Below are 23,218 nucleotides of genomic sequence, written 5' to 3' on the forward strand. Positions count from 1 at the left end.
TAATATTTTTTGTAGTCATGACAGAAAGCTGACAGGTGGACTTGGAATTACTGGAACCTCAACCCTCAGCTCTTGGCAGCCCAGTCAACAGTTTGGAGTCACTCTAGAGTGGATAGCTGAGCATCACCAGGTAGGGAGATAAAGTAGGACACCTGTCATACTATACAATAGTTTGGAGTCACTCTAAAGTAGATAGCTGAGCATCACCAGGTAGGGAGATAAAGTTGGACACCTGACATACTATACAATAGTTTGGAGTCACTCTAGAGTGGATAGCTGAGCATCACCAGGTAGGGAGATAAAGTAGGACATCTGACATACTATACAATAGTTTGGAGTCACTCTAGAGTGGATAGCTGAGCATCACCAGGTAGGGAGATAAAGTAGGACACCTGTCATACTATACAATAGTTTGGAGTCACTCTAGAGTGGAAAGCTGAGCATCATCAGGTAGGAAGATAAAGTAGGACACTTGTCATACTAGTCAACAGTTTGAAGTCACTCTAGAGTTGATAGCTGAGCATCATCAGGTAGGGAGATAATATAGGACACCTGTCATACCAGTCAATAGTTTGGAGTTACTCTAGAGTGGATAGCTGAGCATCATCAGGTAGGGAGATAAAGTAGGACACCTGTCATACTATACAATAGTTTGGAGTCACTCTAGAGTGGATAGCTGAGCATCATCAGGTAGGGAGATAAAGTAGGACACCTGTCATGCTATACATTAGTTTGGAGTCACTCTAGAGTGGATAATTGATCAATTTTACAGTTCATTTAACCAATAATAATGAGAATAAATTTTTTGTAGACTGCAGTGCCCCCCATCATGGTGAGATGTATAGAATTCTTGTCTAATCCTGACTGCTTGGAAGTTGAAGGAATTTTCAGGTAAGATTTTTTTATGGTTTCCCTAAAAAATCCTTTAATGTTTTTAAAATTGAAAATGTGGGGGGAGAGGTTTAGTTTTTTTAACTATGTCCAATCTCTTCAAGGGAACTTAACCCTATAGGCCTTATACTTGCGTTGTCCTAACCCTGCAGGGCTACACTAAACCCAATATAACCTGACCTAGTATAAAAATCAAACACAGTCAATATGGCACTTTCAGGAAATGATAAGTGTACCCTCCCCCAAGTCATTAACCCTTCCTGAACCTATAATATAAGGCTAGACTGTAATGGAGAGCCATAACAAAACGGCTTGGCCGTCAGATCTTTTGGTTTAAACACATACTCACACAGACAGGCAGACAAAAATTCTGCATCTTAAATGAAAAAAAAATTATTTTTAGGAGATCCGTGAACGTTACAGTGGTTCGCGAGTTACAGAGTCGGATTGACAAAGGTGAAACTGTTGACTTTGAACATCCAGATGTTCATACAGCTGCTGTGCTTCTCAAAACCTTCCTCAGGAATTCATTTCTTTTCATTCATTGACTGATTTTAAGAATTTTAAAATCACTAAGATGTTATAGGTTATATTCCAGATAACTACCTGGATCCAGTATCGGGGATCTTTTTCGTCAGCAAGCAAATGCTTTCTGTGCTCTTTTGTAGTTACTTTGCTGTGTTATTAACGACACTATTAGCTGAAATTTAAAGACACCATTGAAAGTCGGCACAGGGTTCACGGGTGGGGACATACAGTTATTTAACCCCTTCCTCCTCTACTGTTTATTTTAATCTGTACATTGCGTAAGTACAAAAAGGAAAAATTATCTTGAAGCTTAATAACTGCTGAAATGTAAGGACTGAGAGCTACGTGATTGAATGACTATTGTTAAAAATTTAGTCATGTAATTAAGACTCAAAGAAATGAAGTACATATAATTTTTGAAGAGAATTATCGCATCCGCTGCTAACCTATCAGTTACATGAAAGTATTGTGCATTTTACAGGTATGACGAATATTTATAACTATAGAACAATAACTATACATCCATATTTTTGTGGTCCTATGGACCTACAAAACAGTGTCTTCTCAAAAGCATTTTATGTATGTAATATGTATATGTACTCTACCTTAATTTTTTTAATGATAAATATTATTTCAATGATATAGCATCTAGCTATCTACTTTCTATTTTCTTTTATTATTTTCTATCTATAAGTCTCGAAGAAGGGAACTGTAAGGACTTTGTGATCAATAGTCTACAAAATATACCTATCAAAAATCGAGTTTCTAACTATCTATCTATTTGTCCATTATACCTATATATCTACAAGTCTCGAAAGAGCGAAGGCTGCTGTACTGTAAGGGTGATAAAAAATATACATATTACCTAAATAAAAAATTTAGTTTTCAACTATCTTTCTACCTATCCATTTATCTATCTGTCTATTATCTATCTATCTATCTAGATGTCTCGAAGGAGCGTAGGCTGCTGTACTGCAAGGACTTGGTGATAAAAAAGCTACCTGATCAAAACTATGTCGTCCTTAAGTTCCTCATTGAGTTCCTTTCCCTGGTAGTTGACAGGTAATGTTTTTTTTAGTGTGGCTACGAAACTGATTATTATCCGCTGGATTAGATTTTGTTCTAAGCCCTACTGAAAAAACATGTATAGCATAGAATTACAGACATCTTCCACGGGACTAACAATACTTGTCTCAATTACTTTTCTTATTTTAATATCCAAGGAAAGCTGTCTATAATACGATGCTATAATTAACTAATGTAAGCTTGTAGTTCTATTTACAATCAAAATTACTCTATAATTTGAAATGTCCATCTGTACTTCTGTGTGAAACATGATTTTATTTACTCCTATTCAATATAGGCGGCTGAAATTTTTAGTGAAGATGACTTAAATTACTTTAACAAAATTTTTAATTTTCCAGCTTTACTTTTTTAGCTTTACTACTTCTGGGTGGTGCCATACTTGTGATTATCTTATTATAAGATGTAAATAAGCATTTAATTATTCATTTTTTTTATATAAGTAAACATTCGTGTGTTATTAAAGTTAATCATGACTACAGGATTAGTCAACTATTCTTTTTAATACCTAATTATGGATTAGTTATTTATCGCATCGTATTCGCTTTCTTCGGATATATTTAAGTTAAAAATTAAAAGATTAAAACCAGTTTTTGAAGGACCGGGCGATCAAAACTAGTATTAATTTTATTATTTTTATTTTATTTTCGTATAAAATTGTCTGTAATAGAATGCAATTCATGATTTTTCAGTGTGGTTTAGAACTGGTTTTAATCCAGCGGATATTAATCAGTTTACCGGTACTTTGAGAGAGGACTTGGAGGAATGTATCTACAACCCTTTCTTCCTTCAATATTTACCAGTTATAAACCTGTTTCAGGTGTGATATGAACAAAATGACGGCAGCTAATTTGGCTGTTGTTTTCGGCCCCAACCTTGTCTGGTCAAATGACAAAACATTGTCATTATCTTCAATAGGTAGGCACCATTTACCAGCATAGATTTAGATTCTAATATACGTGGATATTATGACAGGGGAAAAATTGTCGTCAATTTAGGTTGATAACATGGAACTCATTTATTGGTCAGTTCGTTCATCCAGTTGGAGGGGAGGGAATAGGGTAAAAGGGGCATTTGGGGGTATTGTTATTTTAGCCCGCGGCGAGTTTCACTTTATTAGAGAACATGAAAATCTAGTGTAACATCCAAGTAATAAATAATAATATATCCAATTATCCATTATTGTGAGTAACGCTGCTACTCTATAGTTGGGTTATGTCGGTATGTCCGTTATTGGTTTAAGGTTATTGCGTTATAACTTAACGGAGTATTGAAAAATGTTTATTCTTACTAAAATGCATTTTATTGTTATTTCTTTTTCTCTCTCTTTCTTCAACACTATTTCTCTCAATTCAACTCCCTTTCTCTATCTTTTCCTCTATTTTTTTATGTCGTAAAATATTAACAAGAAATTTTTTGACGCAAGAAGTTTTATGAGAAAAAAAAACAAGTTCAATCACGTTCCATAAAAGCAATGTTCTTATACTAGTTAAATTCTGCTTTATAGGATAACTTTGTTATTTATAATCTACAACGATACAATTATACAAAATAAAATATTTAATTACATAGGTACACAAACAAGACAAGTAATAGTTGTAGAGAGGCTTTGTGTTGGGGGGAAACTTTATTTGATTTTCTGATATTTATTAGAATTCCAAATTTATTTATCGTTTTTTTTTATTTATGTTTAACATTTTGGGATTAGAATTATTTGGATACTTTTTGCCAAACTGTTGGCTACTTCTCGAAACTTCGCCCAACGAAGATATTTTTACTGCTTAAATTCACTTTTTAAAGTAACAAACGCGTTGTTTAGGTCAAGAAAGCACAAATATGCAGGGGTGTATTGTATATTTTCCAATTAAAAGTTTTTCTTTCCCATATGTTATTATCTATACATAAAAGTAACACGATCTTTATCTGTCTGTCTGTACTAAAGGGTTTTAGTAACCGCCGAACCAATATAGTTCCCCTTTACAATGTAGCTTATTATAGGTCCAGGGAAGGTTTATAACTACTATACCGTAGCGTTACTATAGTATTATTACATAATGTGACATAAAATAGGTGTCTATGTCTAAAGCAAAAGATCTCGCAGATAACTGGACCGTTCAGTTTGAGTGCAAATTGGAATTTGGGGTTTTACCACCCATCAATACTGACAATCATATTATTATAAACATACAATTTGTATTTTATATTCCTTTTCTGTTTTAGGTCCGATCAATGCTTTCACAGAGTTTATGTTATCAAATCAACATGAAATATTCATATTGTAATCAACATTAAGAGGTGTCTCAGTTTAATTGAAGAATAAATAAACAAATGATAGATAAATAACAGTAGAAAAAATATTAGAATAATTTTGAAAGGTATGTTTGGAGTTTTTTTTAACTTTTGTAGAATATTTTGAAGAAAAAAAATAAACAGGACAGACTAGAATGGTAAATAAATATATTTAAATCTCAAACTTAAGCCCCAAGGACAAATTTAAAAAAAAAAAATTAAGAAGATTCTTTTAACGGCCTTTGTCCTATTATTTTCCACTTAGCTATAATCATTGTCTGTCCTGTTGGTTTTAAAGGGGACTAAGCACGAACGAGAGCCTATGATTTTAAGCAACTTCAAGCAATAATTTTGAGCATTTATTGGGTGAATATACTATGTTTATTGTTAATGTTTAATACAGTTATATCAACTAAAACAAATGAGTTTCGCCATGGTTTTATATGAAAAAAAACTTTTAAATGCTAAAGTAATGTCAGCCAAAAAAATGCACTTCACTGCTGGAATAACATTACTTGCTCTCATTCGTTCATAGTCTCTTTCCAGATTAACCCTCCATCCTCGGTTATAAGAATAAATCAATTGGCGATTATTTAAGACCAAAGATAAATTAATTTATGAAAAGTAATCTTAAACACTGTTTATAGGAAGTATGTATGTATGTTATCATTGACTGTTATAACGGTACAAAAATATAACTATGTTGAAATGATTAAAAATTTTAATATTCCATCGTTTTCTTGTAATGAAAATTTTTGAAAATGATGGGGAAATTTCTACCAACAATGTCAAAATTATTTTTTTTGTTTTGTTTTCAATAGTCGAAATAGATAGTATTAAATGTTTTGACTAAAATAAAGACCAGGGCACTTTTGGAAATCAATGTTCTAAAAATCTAAAAATCAGCTGGAAGTGTAAACCTAACCCAAATATTGCAATTCCTCTTTTCAAGACATTTTTAAAGCATCTAGACGGGCTTAATTTCTAGGCCGAATCGCGGCGGCCGAGCCCTGATAAAAACATTTATTGGGTTTAGAACTTACTCTGAACAATTCCTTTTTGAATATAAGTTAATTTTGACACACTTGGTAAGAAATACCCCCCCCCCCTTGGGACGTTCAAGCTTTGTATTTTGAGAGGGGGAGGGTTGTAAAATGAGTTGTTTCGAAGATTTGAGAGGGGTAACCTAATGTATTTTTCATATTTTGAGGAAAGTAAAATGTGGGGTTTAAAAGTTTGAGGGGGGGGGGAACACCCCTTTAACTCCAGACTTGGACACCTATCCCCCCCCCCCCTATTCCTGACTTATTTTATAAACTAAAACTTTGTTGCATTTATCTCTTTCATTTTCAATGCAAAATGTATGTTTTGTCATTTTTATGTTTCACATTTTTGAGCATGAATGTATTGTACCTACCTACTGAAATAAGAAAAATGTAATTTTTCATTTCAAATATTTTAAACTGAACACTTTCAATAAGCAGGAAAGATTAATTTTCTTTGGATAGACATTCATTGGTTTAATACCATTTTTACAGAAAGAATATCTTGAAGAAAAAGTATAAAATCTAAGATTTAAGATTTTCCTTTATTAATAACTTTTTATGAAGAGAAATAATGAATGTTTTGTAAATGGGGGGGGGGGGGGGACACATGTGTAAACCTTAGCGTAATCGCTGATAAACATAATTTTCATGAACTGGAATAGATATTGCATTGAGTTATAGATAGCTTTCCGCGGACATTAACATGAAAAATTATAGAATTAAAACCAGTTTTGATAGACCCCAGGGGCCGAAGGCGCGGACTAACGAAACTGGTATTAATTTTATGATTTTTATTTTATTACTCGTGGATGTTGTCTACAATACGATACGATACTTTCATGATTTTTCAGTTTTTTTCAACATTGCTCGGAACCAATTCATATCCAGCGGATATTAATCGGTTTCATAGCCATACTGAAAAAAACTTTTGATGGTTAACAAAATAATCTTCAAAAAAAGAAATTTGTCAAGAACATATAAATAAAGCTTCCCCCCAAAATACAGAAATTACACAGACATTATACTATTTTAAAATGGCGATGCATAAATTAACATATTTCAAATTTTTGAATGCTTGCTCAGTGATTACAAAAGTGTATAAATATGCCCCCCCCCCCCCTTCTTATTTTATAATTTCTCCTGGAAATTATAATTTAATAATAATTTCATTTCCAACAAAAAAGGAAATTAAACATGAAATGAAGAAAATATAAAAAAAGAATTATGTTTTATAGCGCAGCTTGTTTATTAGTTACAAGTGTCGGCATGTCGGTCGCTCTACAAATAAAATAAGTATTCTTTTTTATCCAAGGAGGGGTGTACATAGGGCTGTTAAGTACACTAGTCTTACAATAAAGTTTTCTTGTTTATTGGCTGAACATTCAACCTTGGGAACTTTTATTAAATTTTGATTGGTTGGATCAATTAGTTGAGAGTCCAAACGTTTCAACCACTAATTGTAATCTTCAAAAGGGGTAATTTTTTTATCATTGGGGATGCATATCAATTTATTGGCAATTTGTTGTATCCCTTTAGATCCTTGCTAAATCTTTTTATTTTAAACTTCACAATTTTTAATGTATTTTATTATTCTTTCCCATAAATAGCTTTGCTACTATTGGACTATTTTGTTGTGGTTTTAGTAATATAGATTTAATTTAGGTTAATTTTAGATTTTGTTAGTAAATAATACAGGGTAGTGTTATAAAAGCTTATTCGTTAAATCTTATTCGTTAATTAAGCATCTTTGGTTACTTTTCAAAAAAATCATTTTTGAAGGTTAAAGATATTTAAAAGAAAAGAAATTTTTTGTATGAAATTATTTGAGCAAAACAGTAAATTATTCAGATGAAATTTCTCCTGTAAAAAAAAACAACGATTGAAAACCCTTTGGGTTGCCATTTAAACTAATAGTTTTAAAACATTAGGATAATAGTAATAAAATTAGATTGTGAAAAAGCATTTATATCCAGTTTTTGTAAAATATAACTCATAAAACACAGCATTTTATTATATTAAAGTATTAACTAATTCACTAAATGTGTGTTTAATTTTATGTATTTATCACTATTCAATTCTAAATTAATTTGTATGCGAAGAGAAATCGGGTTTGAAATAGTTTTTGAGTTTGCTAGCGGTCAAACTGCTGGTCGCACAGATTGCTAGCGGTCAAACTGCTGGTCGCACAGATTGCATATGCTCATTGTTTACGACACAACATGGCCAACAAAAAGTCTAGAATATGTTAATTCACAGAGAGAAGGCGCGACTAGAAGACACATTTACACGTGTTTTCTTTAGCCGTGCGCTGCATGTGTAGGTTTATAATATTTTCGATTATTACAAGGCTTCGTAAAGCTGTTTCCAATACTTTACGAGCGTACAATCAGCTGTTCTGTCGTTTGCAGCTTTAAATTATTTTAAAACACCTTTCTTTCAAACTTCCGACTTGATTTAAAAAGAAAAGTATTTATTGATTGTTTGCATTTTATCTTTTATCAATTACAAACCGTTTTGAAAATACAGGAATAGTTCAATGGATAATATTTATTATAAATTAATATTAACTTTTAGTTTTATGTTTCATGTCCTATTCCTGTATTAGATAAAAATTATACTTATTGTAATATTAGGGATCTATTGATATTCAGCGATTTTAATCCAATTGACCTATGTAATGTTTTTCACCTAATCTGATTTAATTCTTAGTTACGCAGCTACTCTACAACTGTCCTTCGAGAAATCAAACTAAATTTTGGAAAATTTTAGATGCTAGATTTTTATATTGACTAAAAAAGGCTAAAACAACTTCCTTGGCGTGTTTTGTTTGTGTCATGTTTTCTTCCTTGAATTTCACGATTTTATGGATATTTTTCTTCTAGTGAAAACCCTTAATAAATTATTTCCCATTTTTCATAAAAAGAACAATTCGATTAAAATTGCTTAATATTTGCTGAAGACATTATGTTCAAATTTAGTTTTAATATAGAAAAGTTTCGGCTGTTATATAAGAAATTAGTTAGATAATTAATAATGATAGCAAATTAGTAATATTTTCATTAAAATATTAGAGAAATTATAAAAAAAAAATCATAGATCACAGCCTTACATTTGTATTTTGGTCGTGAGATGGATTCATTTTTCTACTCGTTTTATATTCATTTGGATGATTAGATTTGTTAATGCATTCCCTTCAGAAGTTCAGATCAGGTAGGGAAGGGACATTGGAATGTAAAATACCCAGATACTCAAAATTTATAACCGGACGGGCCATGTTGTCTTATTTATTTCATTTTTTGATGCTTTTTTTTGCATTTGGATTGCTTGATATCAAAGTACTAAACACCTTTTAACAAATAATTCTAATCAACACTAAGGGTAATTTTGAGTATGTTTTATTGGTTTATCGTCCATTGTCTTATCCCCGACGAACAGTCTTATTAAATTAACAGAATCTAAAACATCTCTATAGCCAAATGATTAGGAAACTGGTGGATTTTTTTTATTAATTTTGACGGAAGAAAACTTTATTAACTAATGACAGGTATACGTCACCTGAAGAGAGATTATTCTGCCTTTAATTTTTTTTCGACCTAATGTATATTATTTTTCCAAGATTGTCAAAGATTCTAGAAAATCATAAGAACAATTATGCTTATAGGATAATTTAGTACAGAATATAAAAGAGGGAAAATTTTTCTTCAGCTGTCATAACCCTGAACTAAACTAAAGAAAATGCATTTAGTAAATATTTATTTAATATACATTGTGATCTTTATCAAGGAGGGGAAAATAAGTCACTTTTTAATATCATAAAAAATACAGAAATTATATGAGTATATTTTGACACATTTTATTGTTCATTCTTCAAATATCTTCCATATTTTATCCTAGAAGGTTTTAGCCTAGTTTCTTTTTTTTTAAAGTGACTTATCCTCTCCTCCCTTTTGAACTAAACAACTAATACTATTGTAGAATTTGGTTCTATTATATTGAAATAATAATAAATATAGATGTGTTCCGGTGTTAAATAGTGTTTTAATTTATTCTCTTAGTTATTGAGTGAAGCTTTCTGGAGCGAAGCAACTTTATAAGTGTTCATATGTCTGGTAGCAATCTTAAGTATAGTCACTATACAAGCGAGTTATGTTGGTGATAGTGTGGTAATACGACAACCAGACGGACAGGCAGTTTAAAGAGTTGCTACGCTGTGACTTATGATAACAAACCCACTGCACTAATCTTATTATATCACCATCTATCTCATGACCGATGTTGACCCCGCTATCTAGCGGTCAAACTGGCCTGCCTAAATGTGGGGAGGGGACTCAAACATGCAACTATCACGCGTCCCTCACGCGCTTATATAACCGGGAGGCGCTGCCTCCCCTTTTACCACCGCTGCCCCCACAGCCTGTCTACCGCCGGGAGCTAAGCCCTAGCGTCCCACACCCCCTTCAAACCTAACCATTGTTATAATCTGTTGTATATATATAGTAAACATTGCTTGTAAATATTATTCAGTTAAATATATAATTTCTGTATGACTAAATCCTGCTAGTTTGTTTTGGTAGAATAATTCAAGGCTAGGGCTCGTTGAATCCGAACTCGTTACCCTGTGGGCCGAGAACGCTCGGCTTACCAGAACTTGGTGTCGGCGTGTTTCAATCGAGCCTTACAGAAACTAGCCTATTCTACCTCTGATTGGACCCTTTGGCAAGTAAGGGGACAATCAGCCGCCAACTGAGAAGCCAACTGACCCGCGAGACGGCCTTTTTAGGTCGAATTTCCATCATTTTGAACGCAATATGTGGGCCTCTGGCCTACGGCAAGCAGATTTAGCCTGCTAAAAGCGCCAGTTAAGACGCTTTTTCCGTACCGTGTAGGAGTAGCGCTAGGGGCGCAGCCACGGTAATCGGATAATTTAGCTCAGACAGCTACAGAACTGAGTCTAAATTGGCAAGTGTAGCTGGGACAAGCCCCAGGACACCCAGGCCAAACCTACGAGACAGACAGCTGGGTGCTGGTCTCCTTGAGAAGGCAATGTGTGGCTGCGAAGCTTCAGCACACAAGTAAGCCCTACCACTGCGACGGATAGCAGATTTTGAGCCACAGGCACGGCAGGACGGGACATTCCCTGCCGCTGCCTTCCAGGATTCGAACCCGAGGCGCTGCAGGACGGGCCATTCCCTGCCGTCATTTTCGGGATTCGAACCAGCGGCGCTGTAGGACGGGTCATTCCCTACCGCCGTCACCCCTCTGAACCTTGCAGGACGGACATTCCCTGCTGCCAGTGCTTCCAGAATCACACCTAGAGCTCCTAGTGATAACAACACATAAGTGTGTATAAATGTCAACCAAGTGATAAAAATAAATATAAAATTGTTGACCCAGTGATAATTAATAAGCTCTAGTGATTCGAAGCTACAGTCTAAGCCACCATGGTAAGCGATACCACCATAGCTGCGGTTCGGCCACCACCGAAGTTTCTGCCAACCCCAGCCGAACGGGAGGCCCCCTTGTCTCAAGGGCAGGACCTCCACTTTCCCTGCCATATCAGGGTGAGGTTTCCTACTCCTGACCCTGCCCAGCATGTACAGGTTGATGCCATGATCGATTCTGGCAACCGTGTACCAGGGTCTGCTGTAATTTCTGAACACCTCATGCATGCAATGGGCGTGCAACGCATGTTGATTCCGGACAACACCCAAATCCTGACTGCTAACGAGGAAGGCCAACCCCTCCAGGTAATAGGAAAATTGAAAGAATTATATATGGCAGTCTCACACACTCTTATACTCCATCTTTACCACGTGACTGTGGTCCGGAACCTCTCACACCCTCTGAACCTAGGAGGGTATTTTCTCAAGGAGTTCGGAACTAGGCTCTGTTTCGACATGCAACCACCTTGCTTGTGGGTGCGTGGGGAGTTTATCCCACTCCGTGGCGTCCCCATTGACCGGGAGACAGCCGAGAGAGAGTTGAGTTATGAGGGGCCTCTGCCAGGCCCGCTGCCAGAGCAGCCGCGTGTGGTCGAGAAAGGCACGCACTGGGTGGATGCTGCGCTCAACGCCCATAGGGGGACCAACCTGCTAGCCATGGGGTTGCCCCCAGTGCCCAAGGTGCCGCGGGAGAACCTGCCAACCACGTTCCCTGAGATTGCCAGCCCTCCAGAACCAATCTTCTCCGCCGACACCTTTATCAACGGCCAGCCGTGTCCACCTGGCCCCCTCTACCTGGGACCTCCAGCCAGTCCACCAGCCAAGCCCGAGTCCAGACCCGTCAAGTCGCGGTCTGATGTACCCGGAGCCACACTCAACTCCCAGGAATCAGCCTCTCCCGGCGCCGTGCCCGTCAAGTCGTGGCCGGCCGCCTCCGGAACCATGCATGGCTCCGCTGCCCCGGCCTCTCCTAGCGCCGAGCCCGTCAAGTCGCGGCCGGACGCCCATGGAGCCCAGGCTGGACCCAGCACTTTGGCCTCTCCCAGCGCCGAGCCCGTCAAATCGTGGCCGGACGCCCTCGGAGCCACACCTGGCTCCGACACGTCAGCCCCTCCCGAGGCCGAGCCCGTCAAGTCGCGGCCGGTGGGTCTCGGAGCCGAAGCTGGCCCCACTCCAGCCACGTATAGGCTAAGCGCTGTCACTCCAACTGACGGCCAGCCACCCCAACTGCGCACGGCCAAGCAAGTGGTCTTGCCTGGCCGCGGTGTCATGGCGGTCCCTGTTGAGCTAGTAGGCCACCGCACCAAGGATGCCATCCAACTAGCTGCCCCAGAACAGAGGTTTGGGGAGGATCTTGTCATCCCAGAAGGCCTGTATGCCCACAGGCCTGGGTCCGCCACTGTGTTTCGAGTACTGGTGGTGAATGAAGGGGAGACGCCCCTTCTGCTGGACGCTGGCCTCCCAGTGGCAGGGGAGCTGGTCAAGCCTGACATTTTAGAGGTTTCTGATAAGCCTCCCCCGAGTCTCCACTCGTTCCAAGAGCCTGCTGAGCCCCCAGACATGCAAGAGTTGTGGGAGGCCCTTGAGATGGAAGACAACGAGTTCCTGCGCAAGGACCCCTTGCTCAAGAAGGAGGTCTGGACCATGCTATCAGAGTACAGGGACGTCTTCTCCAACTCTACCCCCGGCTGCACCGATATAGTCGAGCTGCAGCTACGCCTCAAGCCAGGGACCCAGCCGATCCGCCAGAGATTTAGGGATCTGAACCCGCGGCAGGAGGCTGAACTGGAGAAACAATTGGACACCTGGCTACAGGAGGGAGTCATAGAGCCGTCAGACTCCGCCTGGAGCAGCCCCCTGGTGCCCATCAAGAAGAAGGACGGGAGCACCCGCTGGGCCGTCGACTACAGAGCCCTCAACAAGTGCCTGGAGCTGGACAGCTACCCTCTGCCCAGGATCCAGCAGCTGGTAGAACGAGCTGGCGGGCACCGCGTCTACAGTGCCCTGGACGCGGTGGCCGCATACTACACCATCCGTGTGTCTGAGGACAGCCGGCCCTGCACCGCCTTCACCACCCCCAGAGGCTTGTATCAATGGAAAAGGATGCCCTTTGGCCTGGCTACGGCACCATCCGTCTATTCTAGATTTATTGCAGGGGTCCTAAACCCATTAGGCACAGCCAACCTCCAGTCATACCTTGACGACGTCCTGACCTTCCACCAGGATACCTGGGCCCACCTGGCTAGGCTCCGAGAGGTCTTGGAAGCCCACCGCAGGGGAGGAATCCGCCTCAAACCAGCCAAGACTAAGCTGTTCCGAGCCAAAGTGGATTATCTGGGCCACACCCTCAGCCGTGAGGGGATAGCCATGCAAGAGGATTATATTGACCGCATCCTGGACTGGCCTGCCCCCAGCAACCCCAAAGACTTGCTGGCGCTTCTGGGGTTCTTTGGATACTACCGCCTGTTCATCCCAGAGTATGCCGACCTCACCTACGAGATGAATCGGCAGAAGACGGCCAAGACCCTAACCTGGACACCTGAGATGGAAGCCCAGCTGCTGCAGCTCAAGGACAAGTTCCATCAAGCCCCCATCCGAGCGCCGCCCAGGTTTGACTTGCCAGCGGTATTCCAGCTCACCACAGATTTCAGCAGCCGCGCCATCTCTGCCATTCTGAGTCAATGCCAGGACGGCAAGGAGAGGCTGATTGCCGCCGTGGGGCGCAAGACAACCGACCCCGAGACTCGCTACCCGTCCTGGAAGGGAGAGATGGCCGCCATTATGTATGGAATCCGGAAATTCCACGGCATCTTGTCCTACCGCAGCTTCCAGATCAACACTGATTCCTCAGCCTTGCTGCAGATGAAGTCACTGAACACATCCACAGGAATGGTGGCCCGCTGGCAAGAGGAGCTAGCGGCCCTAGACTTTACCGTCTGCCACCGTCCTGGCACCCAGAACACCAACGCTGACGCCCTCAGCCGCCGGGAGGACGCCAACATGCCAACGGCCAGCGCCGAAGAATTAGCAGAGCAGGCGGAGTATCTCCATAACTTTTGCCAGCTAGGGGAGTCCGCAGCCAGCCGGCCCCTTGCCGTCCGACTGGACCCAGCTAGAGTACTAGAAGCCCAGACACAAGACCCCCTCCTGCTCCGTGTCCGCCAGTGGGTGGCTGATGGCAGAGCCCCAACCAAGGCTGAGCTGCGCGGCAAGGACCGAGACGAGCAGCAGTACGCCAGCCGCTTCTCAGCCCTGGGACTTGACGAGCATGGTTGCCTTACCACCACTGACCAGACCCTGACAGGGGAGCGGACAAGATACCTGCTGCCTTCGGCCCTCCAGCAGGACGCGTTCTTTCTAGCCCATGGGACCCCCATGGCCGGACACTTTGGGATGGACGCGACCATCGCCCGTGTGGCCATGCACTTCTGGTGGCCCAACCTGGCCCGTGACGTCCGCCTGATGGTTCAGACTTGTCCTGAATGTGTCCAGAAGGTTACCAAGGAAAGATTGAAGCAAGGGATACATGTACCCTCCCGCCAGGGGTATCCACAGCAAGTCCTGTTCATCGACCTGGTGGGGCCGCTGCCAGAGACCCCAGCTGGGAACCGCTACATCCTCACCTGCCAAGATGGGTTCAGCCGGTTTGTCAGCCTCTACGCCATCCCCAACAAGCGCACCCTCACGGTGGCTGAAGCCCTGCTGCACCGCCACCTGGCCACGTTTGGATGCCCCCTGAAGATCCACTCCGATAATGGGATGGAGTTCACCGGCCAGGTATTCCAGGAACTGGCCTCCAGGCTTGAGATTGGCCTGACACATCCGCCACCCTACAACCCACAGTCCAACCGAGTGGAAAGGTTCCATCGGACGCTCAATACCGGCATGCGTCTGTTCTTAGACAGAGACGACAACAACTGGGAGCCCCACTTGCCTGCCATTGCCTTCGCCTACAACACCAAGGCCTGCAGATCTACCGGCGTGACCCCGTTCCTAGCCTTCTTTGGGAGAGAGGCCAAGCTTCCGGTGGACATGGTGCTCCGGCTGCCAGAAACAGAATATGCCTCGGTTCCAGCCAACGTCCAAGCCCTCCTGCAGCGTTACTATGCAGTGTATGATGCCATCCAGCAGAAGGAGGAGGGAGCCATCCGGAGGAGCGCGGCAGCTTACGAAGGCACGGCCAAGTATGAGGTTGGAGATTTGGTCTGGTACCTGGCCCCCCGCCTGGTGCCAGGGAAGGCAGCCAAGATCACCAAAAGATGGACTGGCCCCTGGAAGGTAGTGAGGAAAGCTACAGAAGTCCATTATGTCATCAAACCTGCCTCTCCAATCGCCAGGATCTCGGAGGTTACCGCGCATGTAGGCCGACTGCGCAAATACACTGGAGATGTGACTGCCCACCAGATTCCAGCAGACATCCAAGTTGATGTGGACGGCGACGAGGATGCCGCCGCCAGTTCCAGAGCCACCCAGAGATGCCATCTGGAATCCTGACACAGACATGGAGCACCTGCCAGCCAGCAGCGAGCCTGTAGGAGGAGAAGCAGCTGTTGCAATGGAAGAGGCCGCCCCAGAGGACGAAGCTGAAGCCATGTGCCCCCTGTTGATGACAGCCATCCCTATCCGTGTGGGGGCTAGGAGGCCAAGCAACCTGAACCAAGCAGGCGCCCCCATGGAATTTTATGCGCCCTCACCCATCGTCATTCCCCCCTTGGGAACCACCAGAGTTAGCCTAGGCCTCCGTGTCCAGCTACCCGCTGAGGCAGAGCTAATCCTGCAGACAAGGCAAAATTTCCAGCGCCGGGGCCTGGCCGTTGCCAACCCCCGTCTAGAAGCCAACCAGGAGCTGACAATGCTGATATCCAACCACAGCCAGACCGAGCAACGAGTGTCCCGTGGAGCCTGTGTAGCCAGAGCTGTCCTCCATCGAGCTGTGCCCCAGGAAGAGCCTGTCCTGCGCAGACATAGGTTGTCGTATCCCCAGGTTCAAGGCCTGGTGGCTCGAGAGCCACGCAACCCTTGAAGGGGAGGTTGTGGTAATACGACAACCAGACGGACAGGCAGTTTACAGAGTTGCTACGCTGTGACTTATGATAACAAACCCACTGCACTAATCTTATTATATCACCATCTATCTCATGACCGATGTTGACCCCGCTATCTAGCGGTCAAACTGGCCTGCCTAAATGTGGGGAGGGGACTCAAACATGCAACTATCACGCGTCCCTCACGCGCTTATATAACCGGGAGGCGCTGCCTCCCCTTTTACCACCGCTGCCCCCACAGCCTGTCTACCGCCGGGAGCTAAGCCCTAGCGTCCCACACCCCCTTCAAACCTAACCATTGTTATAATCTGTTGTATATATATAGTAAACATTGCTTGTAAATATTATTCAGTTAAATATATAATTTCTGTATGACTAAATCCTGCTAGTTTGTTTTGGTAGAATAATTCAAGGCTAGGGCTCGTTGAATCCGAACTCGTTACCCTGTGGGCCGAGAACGCTCGGCTTACCAGAATAGCATACAAGTGGCTGATTGAGAACTAATGAAAATTAAGCCCTTTTTATTAAGATATTCATTTACAAATGCGATAGTAAATCATTAAGTCAAAAAAAAACACTTCTTTATTTTTACCTTGTTTCTTTTTTGTGTGTTTCGACTATTATCGGCGTTGTTTAATGTCTTCCTTTTTGATATTACTTTTTCAATTCAAACAGCTACGTCTAAGTTAGAATATTACAGTCTGTTCTATATAGAAAACATTGAACCTTTACTTAATGATTGTTCGTGTTTAAGCCACATGGACTGATGTTTACTTCGCTGTTTGTTTGCAGCATCTTTCGATTCACGAAGTATTTGGTAGCTACGGAGGTAAGAGGCAAAGACTGAGAGAGGGGAGGCCGAGGGAAGAGAAAAGTATATAAAGAAAAGAAATTTCGTACTACTCTTATTTCAGAGTTTTATCTCCTAATGTAAACATATTTATATGGTTAAAAGTTGAATTGTTTGATCTACAACCCTTTTGCCCTCACAAAAAAATTATCTGCCTTAAGTTACTTGGCTACCTTTCAGCCATTTATAGCCGTCATAATTTTTGAAAATTCAGAAATTCTCTGACCAATTTTTGTCGGTAGAAGTATTTTAGGATTAGCTTTATTTAAGGGATTGTGATTTAATGGGCTGCTATAGCAAATAAGCAGCTTGTTTATTCGTGAATATTCCTTTGTAAGATCAACAACTTTTTACGCTTTGCAATAGGGTCGTCTAAGCTTTTTTTTTTAAAAATTGTGGGGGCTAAAATTAGAGGTTTCAAAGGTTTGAGGGAGGTAATCTAATGTATTTTTAAAATTTTAAGGTGTGTAAAATGAGGGGTTTCAACGTTTGAGACAGGGGTCATCACCACTTTACTATCACCTCTGGACGTCTTGGCTTAGTAGTCTTAAGTTGAAAAAAAATAAAGCTGGTCTTTAGTTGGGTCAACAGTTGAACATAGCATGGATAGATCAATTAAAGTCAAATATGTTTTACTTAACTGAAATACAAATTTGGTAAAATGTTCTTTTTAATTTACATTGAAATTTTATTTTTGTATATCTATATGTAGAGAAAAGTTGTAAAATGCAACCACTACTGAAAAACCATCAAATTTGTTTTGTCGTCCTGCTGGCCCTTTCCTGTATACAAGCATCTAGTATTTTCAGGTAGGAAATAGAAAAATTATCCTATTATATACAGTGAAGCTTCTTATAGGTCCACAGAAGGTCTTAGCCTATTTTATTTTCATTAATAAGTGTGGGTATGGTTTTAGGATATATTTATCCTCTTCCATACTCCTTCGAATATAAGGCCCCTAGATGCTAGGGGCGCAGCCGCTAATTATTACATAAAATATTACGTTTTAAATCAAAAGAAATGATGAAATAAAGACGACTCTTAAGTTGGGGACGTTGCCGTTTCTACAACAGGCAGAAATATAGTGGATTTTTTTTGTCAAAATTGTATGGATGTAAATTCGACAGTAATTTGATAAATATTGTAGGTATGCTGACAAATATATATCTAACACTGGTATTTATACATCCAAAATTGTCAATTATACATATATTTCTTGCCAAATTTGCATCTAAACTTTTTAATATGTAGATATTGATTACATGGTAATAACGTTTTAATTTACTATATAACTTACATCTGTATTAAAAACACGATGGACAAGAAAATTTATGAATAAAATTAATCCTACCTTAAAATTTTTTATAAAAAAGATAAAATTGTGTCAAATGCTATTTTAAGTCTAACTTACTTTAGTTTTATCATTAACATAGCGTACTTTTAAATAAATTGTAAAGATTAGGTTAAGGTAGAAAAATGGAACAAAAATTATATATTGAAACAAATTGAAAATCAATATTGCTATTTTACGTAAAGTTATTGTGCTCTAAGACTTTAAAACAGGGTTAGAATGTTAAAATTAGGCATAATAGTTGCATTAATGAGTTACAATATAGAACTGTGAAAAATGGAAAACTGCTGTAAATTTTTATTGTTCTTTTTCTCAATAAATTAGATATATTTAATTAATTAAGACAAACTAATTTTTCTAAGAAAAGTTTACCTTATATTCGCACCCGACACTAGTGATTTTTATTCTTGCAAAAAAGTGTAAAAAAAATTGCAAATGATACAAATTGTCTAATTTGGCAAAAAAGGCAAAAATCAAAGCCTGTTATAGTTAGTCAGGCAATCATACAGCCATTTCAAAGTTCTTAGTTGTTTATCGAACATTTTAGCAACATTTTACCTTTTTACACTACGTTTTTAAGATTGTCCTTAAAGAATCCCAAGATTTTTGGTCCAAGGATGAAATTAGAAACTCAAAATAAATCAAATCACCAAACATAATGAGAAAAGATTGTTTATACCTTATAAGTACTCTCAAAATTAGATATTGCAAAGAAATCTTATTTAGAGGAAATGAAGAAAGAAGTAGCTTAGCTCATCCAATCATAAACCATCATTATACAGCATGGAAGACCAATAAGAACCATCCAATTCATATTAATAAACAGGTAAACCAATCATAAACCATTATTTTGAAGTAATATTGACCAATAAGAACCATCCAATTCATATTAAAAAACAGGTAAACCAATCATAAACACTCATTATACAACATGGAAGACCAATAAGAACCATCCAATTCATATTAATAAACAGGTAAACCAATCATAAACCATTATTGTCGAGTAGTCTTTACCAATGAGAACCATCCAAATGATATAAATAAACAGGTAAACAAATCATAAACACTCATTATACAACATGGAAGACCAATAAGAACCATCCAATTCATATTAATAAACAGGTAAACCAATCATAAACCATTATTGTCGAGTAGTCTTTACCAATGAGAACCATCCAAATGATATAAATAAACAGGTAAACAAATCATAAACACTCATTATACAACATGGAAGACCAATAAGAACCATTCAATTTATATTAATAAACAGGTAAACCAATCATAAACCATTATTTTGTTAAAAACTGGTTAAATACATGATACTGTTAGGTACATTCTTACATTTTTTTGAGTGTGTAGAGAAAAAATGATTTTATTGAAACCTAAAAAGTATTTAGTGTCTATTTAGAGAAGTTATTCTATCAAGATATTAATTAGAATTCCGATTAATAGATATTTGATTAACACTTAGTTAATTATAAAAATAATATCATTATCAAGTTTCTAATTATTAAATTTCCGTTTAAATGATCTTCATTCATTCATTCAAAAAATTTATTAAACTTTGTCTATTAATAAAATACAAAAATAGCAGTGCTAATACTATCTTTTTGCCTCAACTTGATAGAATGTTTTATACAAGATATAGAGAAATCCAATCAATTTTATTTAAATTTTTTCAGATATAATATCAAAAATTATCTTGCAGGATCAAAAACGGAGTGATTATCCACTGAGAGCAAATCAAAGGACCAATGGGAACCAAAGAATTGAAGATCATGTAATGTCTCCACCAATAAGAGCTCAAGGCAAGAATCTTGAGTATAGAAATCCACTAATGGGAGTTCAAGAATCCAATCAAGTTAACAAACTTCCACCAATGGAGGCTCAAAACAGAAGTAATGTAAAGAAATTTCCATCTCTGAGAGCTGAAGAAAAGAATGATGCCTATAAAAATGGTATGGAAGAGAAGGAAGAATTACAGGATGAAGATTTTGTTGACATAGATGTAGACAAAAGAGGATGTAAGTAATTTTTTTGAATTTGTACCAGAAAAAACACCCTTCATGATTATTTTCTTTAAAGGGCAGCAATAACAAGTTTTATCTTATACAGAAAAACTTTATGTGTCTCTAATTTTTACCTTACTATTTGCTATTTAGTCAATATATTATTCACTTAATCTGTCATAATAATATCAAGATTAATAAAAGTCAAATTTCAATGTCTTTTAGATAAAATCCTTTATTTGTTACACCTTTCTTAATAGATATAGATTATACATGGATATTATGACAGGGGAAAAATTGTCGTCAATTTAGGTTGCTAGAATGTACTTATTGGTGAATTCGTTCATCCAGTAGGAGGGGAGGGGAGCGATTGGATAAAGGGAGTTGATGGGGGGATCTTGTTTTTATCAAGCTACAAGTTTCACTTTTTTTTAGAGTACATGATTATCTGAATATAATTGAATTATTGAATAATACAATTATTAGTTCATTAATTTGAGAGTTCAATCTTTTTCATCCTCAAATTGTAATCTACAGAAGGGATAATTTTGTGTATAATCATTGGGGAAGTACATCAATTTATCAGCAATTTCCTTATCCCTTTTGATCCCTGATAAATGCAAACTTTTTACAAATAAATAATTTTGTTTTTAGTGGGGTTGGAACTGCCTGACTATATATCAGATTGGGACAGAGAGGCTGAATATTTGCTGAAAGAAATTAGAAAACTGTGAGTATCTATTATTAGAAGCGAGGCGTTTCTATAATTAGGGACAGTTGGTCGTCTGTCCGTAACAAAGTTCGTACGTTTATTTAAAACATACTGATATTTAACTTTTAACAACAACTTTTTGTATGATATCTTATTCATCTTATTTTTAAATAATGGTTCCTAGGACTACAAAGTATAATATTATAAGCAAGCCATCTCTTTAATCAAATCCAAAAAATGAAAGACCGAAAAGAAATTAGTCGGTTTTGAAGCCATACTGGAAAATCTGTTCCTTTACTTTGATTTTCTTCACTACTTATGCATTTAAATGTTTAATAACTAACGTTTTTAGAATGCACCAGAGAGGAAGGCGTTAAAGAAGAATTGGTCAACATCGTCTTAAAAATATTTCTCGAATTCATTCGAATCCGGTGGATAGGAACCAGTTTTCATCCATATAAAAAAACTATGTCTTGCATCGTATTATATCCAGCTTTCTACGAATATAAAAATGTACAATCATAAGATTAAAACCAGTTTTTTTGCCCGTGCCTTCGGCACCTCAGGGCTAAAAAACTATATCCGCGGAAAGCCATTTATAATACGATGCGAGAAATAACTATTAAAACATTATTAAAAATAGCCTTTTTTAATTTAATATTTTAATTTTTCATTTATAATAATCACATATTAGTTAGGCGTACCTATAAATTACATAGGAACATCTAGTAATAGATAGGTATATCTTCATATTGTTTTGTTATCACATAAATTATCACTACCAGTAAATAGTTTATTTCATCTTCAATTTAATTATTTAATAAACTTAAAGTATGTTTAAAATGATACGTTTTTATCCAAAACTATTTGCACTAATCAAATAGAAATAAGGTTATCAATTATAGGTTAGTTTTAAAAAAATCAAGCATCGCTGAATCGGCTATGGTAGCCAGATCACAAAATTTTATTTTGTAAAAATTTTATCTATAAATTTTAATAAGTGTTCTAAAATCATAGATGGGTTATTAACATAAGATTTTATTTAATTTTTGTAGATTTTTTTGTTTCATTTATTTTGGAGGATTTTTCACAAAAACAATTTTGGCGAGGCAGGAATTCAGCGATCCTAATTTTTTAAAGAATCCACCTTAGATTTGGTTTGAAGGGGAATAAGGAAAAAAATTTCCATTTTTTAGATTTTAATAAATGTTTTTATCCAAAAATATAAAAAAAAGATATTTCTGTATTTCCATACAATGAAGATTTTACACACAAAAAAACTTTAATCATCTTTAATATACCTACTTCTGTTTCATATTTATTTTATCCCTTTATTTTTTTGGAGCACTCCAGTCAAGTAGATTAATCATTAAAATATTCAACCTCAAAATTATCAAAAGACACTGTCTCATAGTTGTTTGATATAACTTAACCTCTTGTAACGTCCAAGGGTAGGTTCTCTCAAAGTTTTCAAACCATATTTTAGGGAATGGTGTTTTTATAATAGAAATTCAACTAAACAAATATTGTGATATAGGTTTAATAATTTTGTAAAAATTAATATAATTTTATTTGCTGGAAAGGAGGACAGTTAAAAATAAATTATATTTACACTTTTTTTATTTTCTTTTTTTGAAAAGCTAAGCTTTTCTATAATTAGGGTCGGTCCGTCCGTGCGTCCGTCCATAACGGATAGCTTTTTTCGTTAATTTAGGCATGTTAGAATTGTCCTATAGATTTCAAACTTTGCATGGTGATTCCTTTAGTAGTTAGGTACGATTTAGAAAGCGTATCAACTCTATAATCATTACCAGAATGTCCGTGCGTTCATTTTAAACATGTTGATTTTTTTACTTTTTTAACAACGAATTTTTATGTGATCTAATTATCCGATTGATCTGATTTTTGGTATATTGATTTCTGGGACAACAAAATATAATGTTTTAAGCGAAGCAACTCTATAATCAAGTCTT

The 23,218-nt window shown here is 38.2% G+C and overlaps 2 protein-coding genes across 5 annotated transcripts in view; both read left to right on the forward strand.

Annotated features, from left to right (window-relative positions):
- The window catches only part of LOC145334533 (rho GTPase-activating protein 8-like), a 17,908-nt gene extending 8,040 nt beyond the window's left edge, over positions 1-9,868 (forward strand). For 2 of the 4 annotated variants that reach the window (XM_080179993.1, XM_080179994.1), the window contains exons 11-17: positions 16-130; positions 812-891; positions 1,295-1,412; positions 1,840-1,900; positions 2,364-2,481; positions 3,323-3,420; positions 4,723-9,868. In XM_080179993.1, coding sequence (XP_080036119.1) covers positions 16-130; positions 812-891; positions 1,295-1,412; positions 1,840-1,900; positions 2,364-2,481; positions 3,323-3,420; positions 4,723-4,784 — 652 coding nt within the window. In that variant the 3' untranslated portion in view covers positions 4,785-9,868. The remainder of the gene's footprint in view (positions 1-15; positions 131-811; positions 892-1,294; positions 1,413-1,839; positions 1,901-2,363; positions 2,482-3,322; positions 3,421-4,722) is intronic. The other 2 variants (XR_013884852.1, XR_013884853.1) reach the window with 2 other exon arrangements.
- A 7,124-nt stretch (positions 9,869-16,992) lies between these two features.
- On the forward strand, positions 16,993-22,017 carry LOC145334250 (uncharacterized). Its single transcript, XM_080179626.1, has 5 exons — positions 16,993-17,982; positions 19,251-19,350; positions 20,233-20,548; positions 21,188-21,263; positions 21,598-22,017. The coding sequence occupies exons 1-5, from the start codon at positions 17,900-17,902 to the stop codon at positions 21,620-21,622; spliced, it is 600 nt and encodes a 199-aa protein (XP_080035752.1). The 5' UTR covers positions 16,993-17,899; the 3' UTR covers positions 21,623-22,017.
- Positions 22,018-23,218: the final 1,201 nt, after the last annotated feature.

Source organism: Acartia tonsa, chromosome 12 (assembly GCF_053477335.1).
Source record: "Acartia tonsa isolate MP-2025a chromosome 12, ASM5347733v1, whole genome shotgun sequence".
Classification (NCBI taxonomy): Eukaryota; Metazoa; Arthropoda; class Copepoda; order Calanoida; family Acartiidae; genus Acartia; species Acartia tonsa.

Coding starts and splice junctions, on each gene's coding strand:
- LOC145334250 (XM_080179626.1), top strand. CDS start 17,900: ATGCAACCACTACTGAAAAACCATCAAATTTGTTTTGTCGTCCTGCTG. Junction 19,351..20,232: donor CAATTCATATTAATAAACAG/GTAAACCAATCA, acceptor ATTATCTTGCAG/GATCAAAAACGGAGTGATTA. Junction 21,264..21,597: donor CTGAAAGAAATTAGAAAACT/GTGAGTATCTAT, acceptor TAACGTTTTTAG/AATGCACCAGAGAGGAAGGC.